This window comes from Schistosoma haematobium, chromosome ZW (assembly GCF_000699445.3).
Source record: "Schistosoma haematobium chromosome ZW, whole genome shotgun sequence".
Classification (NCBI taxonomy): Eukaryota; Metazoa; Platyhelminthes; class Trematoda; order Strigeidida; family Schistosomatidae; genus Schistosoma; species Schistosoma haematobium.
The window spans coordinates 56,687,539-56,700,890 of record NC_067195.1 but is presented as its reverse complement, the minus strand read 5'-3'; the positions used below and the strand labels follow the sequence as shown (position 1 = coordinate 56,700,890).

General features: G+C 32.1%; 1 protein-coding gene across 1 annotated transcript in view; it reads right to left on the bottom strand.

The window, feature by feature from the left end:
* Positions 1 to 13,352, bottom strand: part of NTN1_1 (Netrin-1) — a gene marked incomplete at its 5' end in the record, with an annotated part of 61,401 nt that overhangs the window by 15,476 nt on the left and 32,573 nt on the right. The window contains 2 exons of the mRNA XM_012943939.3: positions 5,912 to 6,067; positions 11,692 to 11,880. Of these exons, the coding sequence (XP_012799393.2) occupies positions 5,912 to 6,067; positions 11,692 to 11,880 (345 nt within the window). The remainder of the gene's footprint in view (positions 1 to 5,911; positions 6,068 to 11,691; positions 11,881 to 13,352) is intronic.

The following is a 13,352-nucleotide window of genomic DNA, read 5'->3' as shown; positions in this document are numbered from 1 at the left end:
GTTCATACAATCGATGAACACTTTTGTGTAGTAAGTTATAATTTTCTAGCATAAATCCTAAACAGAAACTAAAGTTTGTGGATTAGTTGAAGTTAGACATTAACACCAATAGATACCAGCTCAGTGGTCTAGAGGTTAAGCAATCGCACGCTAGACTGATAGGTCATAGGTTCAAACCTCGCGAGGCGGGTTCGTGGATGCGCACTGCTGAGCAGTCCCATAATAGGACGAAATAGTCATCCAATGCTTCCAGGCTTTCCATACTAGTCTAGCTTCAATTGACTCATGATCTCAACTATTGAAGAAACTAAATTATTAAAACTGCTTGATTATTGATACTCATCAGGATAGGAAAGAATAAGATGACATAAACAAGAACAATATGAATTTATGCTAAAATTACTTTATGCCAAACAATACAAATAAACCGTTTTTTTATTAGATGAAATGATTATGATTATTGTCCAAAAAATCAGATGAAACATAAATTAAATAAGAAATAATTCAATAATTGATTGAACAAAATCAAGTGATTTAAACAAAACAATTAGTTTTAACAGAATTTTGTATTGAACATTCACTTGAAGTTTGTTTGTTTGTTTTTTTTTTCTCCTTTTACATTCAACAAAAAACTAATTTGTGTGCCAATTTTAAATCTTCCTTTTTTATTGAATTTATGATTATAATACTAATGAAGATGATATGTAACCGTAATTGGTTTACTTTTATTTTCCGACCAATATTTATGTATAGTTAGTTATTTTATGAATATACATGTAGGATTTAAGTAGAGAACTGTAATAGAAAAAAAAAAGTTGACATCTGTCATATAAATCATTATATGTGTAGTTTTGTCTTTTCATTTAAGCCTATTATTTTATGCATGTACATATAGAATAAGATTTATGATGTATCATGTATACAACAATACGATGAAATAGGTATTAATTATCTACAAGCTTAATACAAGTCAATGATGAAATGTTAAGGGAATATGTATTTTGGCTAGTTGTAAGATAAGTGAAATTGTTTTCACAATCTTAAAATGTTATATGAAGAAAGAAATAGGTCTGTTAATAATGTTATAGGTTTTCATTTAATTAATTGGATAATTTAATTATCATTAAATGGTTCACATAGATGTTTTAAGTATGGTCACGATAATCCAGTCATAATAGTTTTAAAATTATCACATATGAAGTGTTTACAAATGCGTTTTCTAACGGATTCTAGGAGATTTACCAGTCATTTTGCTAAATAGTGGTAAAGGGATCCTGACATATCAAGAACTGAGCTGAGAGGTAGGCCAAGCTTGTGTATTTTTGGCAGACCGTATAATCGTGGAATTATTGATCCTGTCGGTTTTATGCGCTCATTTTCATTCTCTTAAAAACTTTAATCAGTTGCTTTACTATAATTTCAGTCTTGTTTTTCTCATTGATTGGTTTCGAGAATTCAGTGTCATCTGATAATAACTTTTTCATCTTTTCGACATGAATCTTGCGTTCTAGCAGCACCTTTATCTGGATGTGTTATAATCAAGTTTTTATTGTTTCTAAGAAGTTTTAGTTGATTTCTATGTTCTTTCGTTAAAAGACGTTTGTCTGTTACTTATGTGGTAATATATTGGTTGCAGCTATCAAGAAGAGTAGATTCGAAACGTTGGAATTCTTGGTCAGAGACTGGACAAAAACCATTTGTTTGTTTGATTAAATTTTCGAATTGAACATGTGTGGATTATATTAAATGCCATGCACAAAATGTTATCGATTCCATTAGTCAACACATCCCGTTATTGGAATTTAACATTTTGCAAAGATCTCCTGTGTCATATGAATTATCATCTAACGAACACTATTTTTTCACTGATTATGTTACCACAGTTACTGACAAACGCACGAAAAAATTAACATCGGACCCCACTAAAAGTTTGAAAGCCAAAGAAACATAGCATAAATTTCCTAGCAATCCTGAGAGGTATATGTTTAATCATTCTTCAATGTCCTTAACAAATGTACAATTAGAGGCCTTATCTTTGGGAATAAAATTCTGTGACATAAGTTGAAAAATTATTAAAATCCACACATGTATGTTTCTTAGTTCAATCAAAACAGGCGAGCGATTATATACATAAAAATCATTGGTCATCTACTCGCGTCGTATCTATTGATGAATTTAGCAACTATATGCTTTGATTATGTAGCTAGATGGGAAGCATTTTATCACTGGGCTCCTGATAAGTAATATTCCGTTTTATAAACATTACAAATTTTATAGGCTTGTAAACACTAGTCAAGTGTTTAATGTAAGCCAGAACATTGTAAATTACCTACTCATTGATGATGTCATAAGTCATTTATCTTTATGCATCAATTCGAACTAATTCTTCAAATCGAATTTATTGATGTCTTATTGGTACATATATCAGTATTCCTTTTGTATGCTTACAACTAGAACAAAAACTGACCTACCATAATTTATTTCTAGGTGAATTCACCTGTGCTTTGTTAATCAGGTTACTAAACACGACTTATTTATAAAACACTTTGGGTTATTGTGCACATAATCTACAGCATTAGTGTGGACAAATCTTATATGCTTAAGTTTTTTGCAATGATATGCGTGACTGATTCACCATATGAAACAGTATGAATAGATTTCTGAAGGTTTATATCCTTTGGAGAATTACTCTTGTGTTACGTAATCACTCATGTGTAGATAAACGTTGAATCATGTTAATACAGTTGATAATTTATAATCTTATGATAAATAATTTGACCCTAAAATTAGGTACCATAAAGTTTAAAATTAAGACAAATAAATATTCTTTTGACCTTTGATGATTCATACAAAGTTAATTTATTTGAGAAACTTGATTTATAACTCGAAAGCTTGAGAAGAAAATTATTGAATGACAGTCATTCTTACAAATATTACCAGTTATCTGAATGTAAAATTTTATTTTACTGTGGTATGTTATTTATGTCCAAGATTAATTTTATCACAGACAGTTAGAACAATCTTCATTCTGAATAGTTAGACCTTTTTCATACATTTATGTAACATGTAATAACACGGGTGAATACCAGCTCTGTGGTCTAGAGGTTTAACGTCCGCGGGCGAGACCGAAGGTTCTCGGTTCGAGTCTCGTCTGCGGTAACGTAGATGTGCATTAATGAGAGACCTCATAATAGGACCAAAAGATCATTCATTAATTCAAAACTTTCAATTGCGGTGTAACCTAGATCGGTTCGCGATTTCAATGAAATAATAAAATTGTTCTTCTAGCTGCACACAATTAAACATTCCATGTTTCCTTACTATATGGACATTTGCAGATAATTAGTCGTTGATTAAGAATAATTATTGTATACCTGAAGATCTAACCACCAAGAGTCTTGAATTCTTGCCTATTGCAATATCCTCTTATTCGAGTGATAAAGTATTGAAAATGAAAGTGAAAAATATCTTAGCAATAATCAACACATAGGAGTCTTAAAGTTAAGTTGAACTCTCCAAAGCTGTTGTTACCAAATGAATTTTGTCTGACATGTGTTGAAGTTAAAACTATTACTACCGTTCTCTTTTCAATGTAATACGCTATTATTTTTGGTTTCAAAGAGTAAATTGAACATATCTATGTGTAATCTCTGTTTATTTTTATACAGTGATCGTTTAGTCATGTTTTGATATTGAATGGAGCTAATGATTAACGAGTATATTATTTAATTCTTTAGTGAATATTCTAAATGTTTATTTATTAGGTGACTAAAAGAGTAAAATATATGCAATATCAGATTATTTGTTGGAAGTGAGTTAGTAGCTCACCTATGAGAACAGATGATGATTGAACTATTTCGAAAATTATATGAAGTTACGAATGAGAATCACTGGATTCCACCTGACTAGTCAAAAAGTATTGAACTGACCAACACATGAATTTCCTATTTTGAACTCATCTAGGTTTCTGAGGTTGCTATTGACGTGTTTCAAATTTTTAAAAAATAAATGTTTAGGACTATTTAGTTTACATTTACTCGTCGAATAATTATTGTTCGTCAGTTAATCAGTCAGACATACGCGACGTATGTATAGATTGCTTCAACTTACCACACTCCGTTAGCACAGTCAAATAAAATTATCAAGGTAAATCTCAGAACACTAGAGGTAGTAATAGTATTGGTGCGAAAAAAAGATTAGGCATCAAAGATACAATTCGTGAAAGAAATATAGATTTGTTGAACAGAAAAATTTATAAGGTAAATAGGAAACTCAAAATCTAAGTGAAGAAAAAAGTGATAACCCCTGCACCCTTGTGACCAATTCTAAATCACATCACCTAATGTATCAAACAACTAGCTATGGCAATCATGCAGACATGATAATATTTCGTAATGTAAATTATCTTCATTCTAGATATAAGTCAAATAAATTGAAATTTACACAAACCCTCCGGTTATTAATTATATATTTGCTTCATATAGCATTATTGTTTAACTCAAGTCCCTAAAATCGATTCTCTCTTAATTTGAAAATATAGGTAAAATTGTACTCATATTATCATTATATTTAGATTATACGTATCAAGTTATCACCTAATGACGCAAGAAATATATTAAAGGCTTAGAAATTTGAAGGAATCCAAAATGCACAAGGAATTTATACGATAATCAAGTTTCTTATTGAAATGAAATTTTTTATTATTTACTAAATAGATTCCTGCAATATTCTTATGATAATAATCAGAAAAGAGTTTTGTGGTAATCATAGTAATTTAAAAGTTGTATTCATGAGTCAATTGAAGCTAGACCACCATGGAAAATCTGAAAGCACAGGATGGCCATTTCGTCTTAGTATGGGACTCCTCAGCAGTGCGCATTCACGATCCCGCTCTTGGGATTTGAACCTATGACCTACCGGTTTCACGCGTGATTCCTTAACCTTTAGACCACTGAGCCATCATCCAACGGTGTTACTGTCTAACTTCAACCAATTCAGTTGTGGATGCGCACCGCTGAGGAATCCTATACTAAGACGAAATGGCCATCCAGTGCTTCCAGGTTTTCCGTGGTGGCCTAGCTTCAATTAACTCATGAATTCAACTATCCAAATTTTTATGATATTTTATGTAATTTAAGTAATCATTCTACTGTGTGTGAATAAAAGATTCTGGAAAAAAGTGTAATTCTCTGAGAATAATATAATTTAACTTGTCCGAATTCCTAATCATCAATCAAAATAAAATACATTTTTCCGTTTAATTAAACTTTAAGATAGACATGAGAAAATACATAATTTACAAATTCAATCACATTTATGTAAAAAACTTAATCATTGACATGAAGAATGTCTTCAAGCATTCTTTCAAACATATTAACAGTATTCTAACAATGAGTAGTTTCATAGCTTGAATAAACACTCTTAAAACAATTATACCAGTAATATAAGAAAGTATTAATTATGTATTTAAAAGAAAAAGGACTGAACTTGATGGATGGAAAATACCGAAGTCTGAAAATGAAATAAAGAATGAATAAAGCTACTTACAATATGATTTAAGTTTGCCAACCACTGGTTCAAATTTTCACATGAACTTAACTGGAAATTTTGTTTTGCCTAAAATAGTTTCCGTCAAAAATCAGCAATCTCTTTGAATGATGCTGCACTTCTTTTGATGCACACTTGGTGGTTTCACTGTAAATAAATATACCCTTCAAGGATATCTATGGTCAAATAGTGACAGAACTCAAAAGTCCTTCAATTCCGTATATTTAAAGTTAAGACATGGTCAATGCTAAGCAGTATATTCGATATTAAATAGTATTAAAAAGAAGTTTGGTAATCAGAAAATTATTTTTAAACATAAAAGATTACTTCAAAACAAAGCACTTCAATAGCATTTGTTTTTTACCTTTCGTACAAGGATTAAGTGGAGAACGCGTTTGATGATAGCCATCTTGACAACGATCACAGGTTAAACCAGCTACACCTTGTTTACATCGACACTGTCCACTTCTTCTGTCACAATCATGACGGACAATAGATCCAATTGGATGACATCGACAAGCTGTGTAAAGAAAATTAAATAATCTTTTAACTATGAAACATCTAGCAAAAAGTGTTGATAATAATATTTAATATCCCAACAAACCAATCTTGATAACAGAGTACACTCTTCACATTCAAAGCTTTATTAATAATCGAGCAAGATTAAAAATTTGAGAGTAAAGTGGTATGAACATAAAAATCATATTTAATTGGACGAAAACTTGTATAAATTGTATAAATCATAAGCTACAAACCTGATTTTCGGTGCCAGTTTGTGAAGCGAAGCTCCTGTATACAATTAAATTTATTGATTGATAATTAAGTGGATCAAAGACCAAGAATTCTTACAACAAATAACAAAATTATTATAGAATAATACAAGGAACAAAGACAAAGTTTAAAATGTTAGATTCGTTACAGAAACTAGGTCACACAAAATGTCTATTTATAAGTCGGTAAATAAAATAATCAGTCTTAACACGTAAGAGGGAATTAAATCATGAAATATCAATTAGCGCATGATTCATAGTTTTCTATCTTGATTATTCCATATATATCTGAACTAACTACATTGTTCTCTATGTTAGTCAACTGGTAAGTCATTCCGCTAAACAATAAATACATACCTTTCAGCTTAAAATTCTTTTGTATATTAGTTAGAAAAGATCCCATTCACGTCTGCAGAGGTTCACATAAGTTTAATTGTCCAGTCTCAAGTTACAAAATCTATCAATTTTTAACTGATATGAAACGAAATTAATGCTCTACGTTAGAAATTGTTAAATTCTTAAGAGAAGCCACTGAATAAAGTGAAATTCTTCTGTTCATGATTGATTGATCACTGGGTGGTGATCAATGTCATGTGTGTCAAGTCCCTATTTAGTGCAGATTGAGTGCTATCGAACATGTTGCAATGTGGCCACTAGTCTAGGTGACTCGACACTGCGTGCACTATATATTGAGATTAGATAGTGGTTGGAGGTAGTCGACAAGAAACCCTGAACCCGGGTTTCATGCTACTTGGCACTCGTCAGCAAGGTGTACCTGTTATCTTGAGGGAACTGGTGCTCCCTGGCGGATTCTATCCCGTATCACCCAGCTAACGAGTGCCAAGTAGCACGAAACCCGGGTCCAGGGTTTCCTGTCGACTACCTCCAACCACCATCTAATCTTCTATTCAGTAAATAATAAAAAATCAAACAAGCAAGCAACTGCACGTTCAATAAATTCACTTTAACAAGAGTAGATCCATCTATATCATTTTTATGTTAAAGTAACTAATGTAAGTTATATCTATTTATAATATACACTGACAGTGATATAACAATAATATTATCATAACATTTTCATTGAGAGTAGACAGTATTTAGTATAATTTTTATGAGGACAATAAATAGAGATTCAATTCAGCAATTAATCAAAGCTCAAAGGGGATTGGAATTGAACAGAACGCATATATTAATGAAATTCGAAGTCTATGTTTTGAAAGAAGAGACAGTCAAACTAAACTAAAATTCCCTTGAGATATGCATAAATGTTGAAATTAGTTTATAGCAATAAAATATTTAAATTCATTTGGTACTGTTTACTTGAATCTTTTCATTGATGTTTAGAACTGAAATTGATCAGTCTCTTATTGATATATGTGCATATTGTGCGTATTGCCTTGATATTGCATTACAAGCACAGATGAATAGTGGCTAGTAGTGTAGTCCAGGACGCGCGTTTCGTCCTATTCAAGACTCGTCATCTGGATGTACCTGCACCTCAGAATTGATGTTCACTGTTGATTTTCCACTGCTAGCCACTATCCATCTGTGCTTCTAAATATTTACTTTTTAATTACCTAATTAAAACAACTGTGTTAAAAGTATATTAAAGTTAAATGAATGATCATATTAACTAATGCATAGAAAATATCAATATACCAATTCACTGAAATGTCACGACGAACTGTTCGAACACCTTCCAGTCAACAACTTTTTTTATATTTACGAATCAAACAAACACGTTGATGAATATACCACTTAAATAAATGAGTCAAGATTGATCTTACGTTTAAACTTTATAGATGAAGTGTCGAATTTAGGAAACTATTTGGTTATTATGAAATCTAGTTTTACGGAAGGTTAGTTGTACAATGGTTGTATTATGCACAGAATATTGTTTTTATCCGTTCTGTTACTCAATAAAATTATTCGAATGAGTTTATCCATACATTGCATTATTCATATTGTTAGTATTTACAGTTGAATAAATTTTATCTATCAAGCTGAAGTGTCTGTAAGATTTTCATTAAAAACCATCTAAATGAAATCATTTCATGAAGGTAGTAAAAATTGGTTGGAAAACGTTGGTAATCGATTCTCGATCCTATTGTTAAGAACAAAGTTATCTAAATAATAAGTCACTTATTAATTACAAACTGCTTGATTAGTTCAAGTTACCCATTACAGTTCTAGTCGTTTCAGTAATTCATATCTTTGATCAAAATATCACCGAGTCTAGTCTTGATAGGCTTAGAATCAAATATAAATTATATGTATTTGATTCACACTGGTCTGTAACTAAATGTGAATAATGACCAATTACCACACACTAATTAATTCATAGGTGCATAAGAAATGTTTCTTTTTGAATGTTTTACTAAGATCTATTTTAATACTCAGAGAATACGCAATAAATTTAGAGTTCACTAATCAAAGCATTGAAAATTACATCCTGAGACAATTTGAGACAGCTCATCCATAGGAAAATATCTTTCAACAATCAATATTTATATATTTTAAGCGTGAGATATCATTCACATTTTAGTTTGAATGATATGTTGTAGTAGTTATGATGATCTAACTTACTTTCAAATATGCTTATTACAAAGAAAACAATAAAATAGCCGTCCATTTAAAGTGGATAATTTAGATGAAACTTAGCCGAATATCCATGTCAAAGAAATCTTTGTAAAAAAGATAGTCTTTGGTGTTTGATAAACATATAAACTAGATTTTTAGCTTAATTAAAAATACATCTCATACGACAAAGTTTGCAAACGGTTAAAAACTTATTGTGACCTGAAGATGTCTTTCGAAATTTCTTGTGATTCAGATGAAAACTGATAAATACTTACACTGTCATTGCACTTACATTTGCCAATTTATATGTATGCACTACAGTATATATGTGGGAGATTTATTAAACAGATAAAGAATTTTAATAGTTGAAATCATGAGTCAATTGGAGCTAGACCACTATGGAAAACCTGGAAGCACTGGACGGCCGTTTCGTCCTGTTGTGGGACTTCTCAGCAGTGCACATCTAGTGCTTCCAGGTTTTACATGGTGGTCTAGCTTCAAATGACTCATGATCTTAACAATTAAGACTAATATAATATCCACAAAAACCCCTTCAGATATTCAATTGTTTGCATTACTGTACCTTGAAATGTTTCTCTTTCGAGAACAGCGAAGTATTTAACGATCATGTACTTAAATGTGAACACTTAATAAAAATCAGAATTAAAACCAAGATAAAAATGAATTCCGAGAGCTGAATGCTAACAATTAGAAGTTTGAAATCTCAACTTTATATTCTCAAGGAGTTCGTGCACTATTTCTACCATCAATAGCATCGTTTTTAATGAACATGAATAGTTACTGTTTTGATTCATTGGTATCCTACACCAGTCAACTTAACTTTTCTCTGTTTATTACCCTATGTAGTCAGCTATTTCCAGAATTATCTTCCAATAAGCTTAACAACTTCCAAATACCTTTATTGGGTTATAATTCAACTTTACTCTCAATTAGCTTTATTTTGTGCTATTTTTTAGTTTCAATGTTGATGGGTTTTTTTTCAATGAACATAAATATTGTCGAATAGGTTATTGTTTAAGAAAAAGTAATGCAATGCAACCAATATGTTGGTCGACTAACTACCTCTTGGTTATCAGCATTTCCTTGTCATCTATTCCTAAGAACTCTATCTTTTACAGAGAGACTAAGGGTGGTTGCAGAATAAACTGGAAAATATCACAAGGTCCGGAAGTAGTTAAATATAACATGCATGTATATAAATATATCAATGGTAAAATTCCTTGAGGTATAATCTACCAAAGAGAAATCAAATGTCAACTGATATTCATAAGTGAGAATTTCATGTAAATCTTGTAATAACTCCATAGCGATTAGATGTTTTGAGACTGAAGAAACATTTTCATTTAACTCATGATTGGAGAATCAGAGAAAACTAAACAAGCTACAACTTCCAATTGACACTAAATTTATATTTTGTGAAATGATCGAAATATCTATTTAATGGTAGTTTCAGCTCATTCTCTTTATTTCTTTATTTAATTAACATAATAATAAACACAGGGATAATTAATTTTATGTCTTCTCGCGTATCACTACGTGTCATTAATGATTTGGGTAGTTTTTTATGTAATAAAATAATATTTTTACTTTTGGGACATTGCTGTTTATACTGTTATAATCTATTGACAATGAAGTTTGTCAAAACAGAATAACTAAGTCCATTTACATACAAAATATTATAGAGTACTTTAAAACTATGCATTAAATTTATTCATTTTAATTAATTCTCGGGCACTGATCTCCTTCCAGGAGGTCCACTTATCGACTTAGAATACGCAGATAACATAGTCCTGTTTGGTGAAGACTCTGACAAAATGCAGAGTCTTCTGGTAGCACTAAGCAACAATGCCAGAATGTTTGGAATGCGCTTCTCTCCCTCTAAATGCAAGTTGTTGCTTCAGGACTGGTCTGAGTCAACACCTGAACTAAGGATAGGGAGTGAGGTAGTCGAACGCGTTGACAACCTCACTTATCTTGGAAGTCTGATCAGCCCTAATGGGTTGCTGTCTGACGAAATCTCAGCACGGATTCGAAAAGCTCGCTTGGTTTTGCCAACTTACGTCACCTATGGCGAAGGCGCGATTTCCGTCTATCAATAAAAGAACGAGTATACTGCGCGGCAGTCCGTTCTGTTTTAATTTACGGCAGCGAAACATGGCCGTCAAGAGTAGAAGATACTCGTAAGCTACCAGTACTTGACCACAGATGTCTTAGAAATATTGCTAGCATCTGATGGGATTACCGGGTAAGTGATAGTGAGGTTAGACGCAGGGTATTAGGGAATGATGGTAAATCAGTTGATGAGGTTGTGAATCTTCATCAACTGAGATGGTGCTTGGAGTCACTAAATTCTAATCTGAGCCATGTTGGTAGATGTAGACTACTTGGTTGGGGTCCGCGTGACTATCGTAACCAATGGTTGGAGACTCTGTGTGACAGCTGAGAATCGATCACAATGGCGTCAGTGTATACACTCTCTATCTTCCCTTAAACTAAGAGATTAAAATCGCTTCATATCTTTCTACTAATTAATTCTTTCTTCCTATACTATATCCTTATTGTAATCTTTCTTTTATATATTACCACCTCTGAATTAACTACTTTTATGAATCCGGTGTTTATCTTGTTGTGTTAATGTGGTATGGAAACTTGGACCGATACATATATGTGCCTGGTCCTACGTTGTAGCTGACTAATTGACTGACTTTAATTAGTTACATTTGATTATAATAAAACAAAAGAAAATTTTTTAAATGAAACATTATAAACTTACGTAAACAAACATTTTCATGACTGATTGGTTTGGTCCAATCTCGATAATAACCTTCAGCACATTGATGACAATTACGACCAATTGTATTATGTTGACAATTTTCACAAACACCACCACTTACACGATTCGATAATAAATAAAGTGAATTTGAAAATCGGCATTCATTTGAATGAAGGTTACAATCACATTCTAAGATAGGAAATTAATATATAAAATATGTTATTATGATAGATCAAACATGTTCAATTATTGATAATAAAAAGTTGTTAATATCAACTCAAATATTAGAACAAAATGTTCACAGGCTGTTTGACAAGATTTATCACAATAATGAAACTTTGTTGGATTTTTAGATCTTGTAGAAACTTATGTCACTTATGGCGAATTCGAGATATCCATCTATCAATCAAAGGACGAGTATACTATGCAGAAGTTCACTCTATTCTACTTTACGGCTGAGAAACGTGAGCATTAAGAGTAGAAGATACTCGTAAGCTACCAGTATTTAATCACAAATGTTTTAGAAATATTGCTGGCATCTACTAGGATCACCGGGTAAGTAACAGTGAAGTTAGATGCAGAGTATTAAGGAATGGTGGTAAATCAGTTCATGAGGTTGTGAATCTTCATCGACCGTGAGTTACGTATGCCTGAACACCGATTACCATGGCGGGCAATGCTAACTAGTGTTGGGGACGGATGGAAGAAAGTTGGGAGCGGCCAAATCAAAATGGGGCATCAGTGCTTGAAGGCACTAACTTTTATTCAGAGCCATGTTGGTAGATGCATACAACTTGGTTGGGGTCCGTGCGATTATAGTAATCAATGGTTAACTGACTGGCTGGTAGCACAAGAAAATAGACCGTCAGAGTATATGTTCTAAGTAAACTAAAATAAACACTTTAGTCAAAATGCTTGTGGATAAACAAACACATTTAAAGCAATAATATAACATAGTCAAACGCTCAAACGTTTAGGTCACCTACTTACTAACTCTATAAGTATTGTGATAAACAACCAACCAATTATAGTAACTGGGTAATTGCGACTCTTAAGTGTAGGTACCTAAGCCCTGTTGTAACGAGCCTACAACTTATTAAGGTGCATGATACCGGAAAAAATCGAATATGGACACTCAAGTTGTTGATGTATTTTCCTTTAGATCTGACCATTGAAGAAAGATGAGAGAATCCTATCGAGATTATTGCGTTTAGTAAGTGATGTTCGGATAAAGTACACTGCAGAAATCATCAAACTGTATCATAAAGCAAGACCTAACTTTGAACCGTAAAAGGAAGAGAAAAAGAGGAAGACCAATGGACACACTACATCGGGAATTGGAAGCAGACATGAAAAGAATGAACAGCAACTGGAAAGGATAGTGTTGGACAGAGTTAGATGGAGAATCCTAGTGGATGGCCTATGCTGATCCACAAGGGGTAACGGACTTAAGTAAGTAAGTACGAAAAAAGGAGCGGAAATCTTTTGAGATTAGAGGTGAATGGCTAATACTAAATATTGTAAAATATGGACCAGTTATATTTGATAGATAATTACAATTTAAATGAATTTAAAAGAGCAATTTGTTACTTATGGTTCTTCAATATAACAAAACTTGTAACAGTAAATCTATCAACACTTATTCTAAGAAAATTACTGAT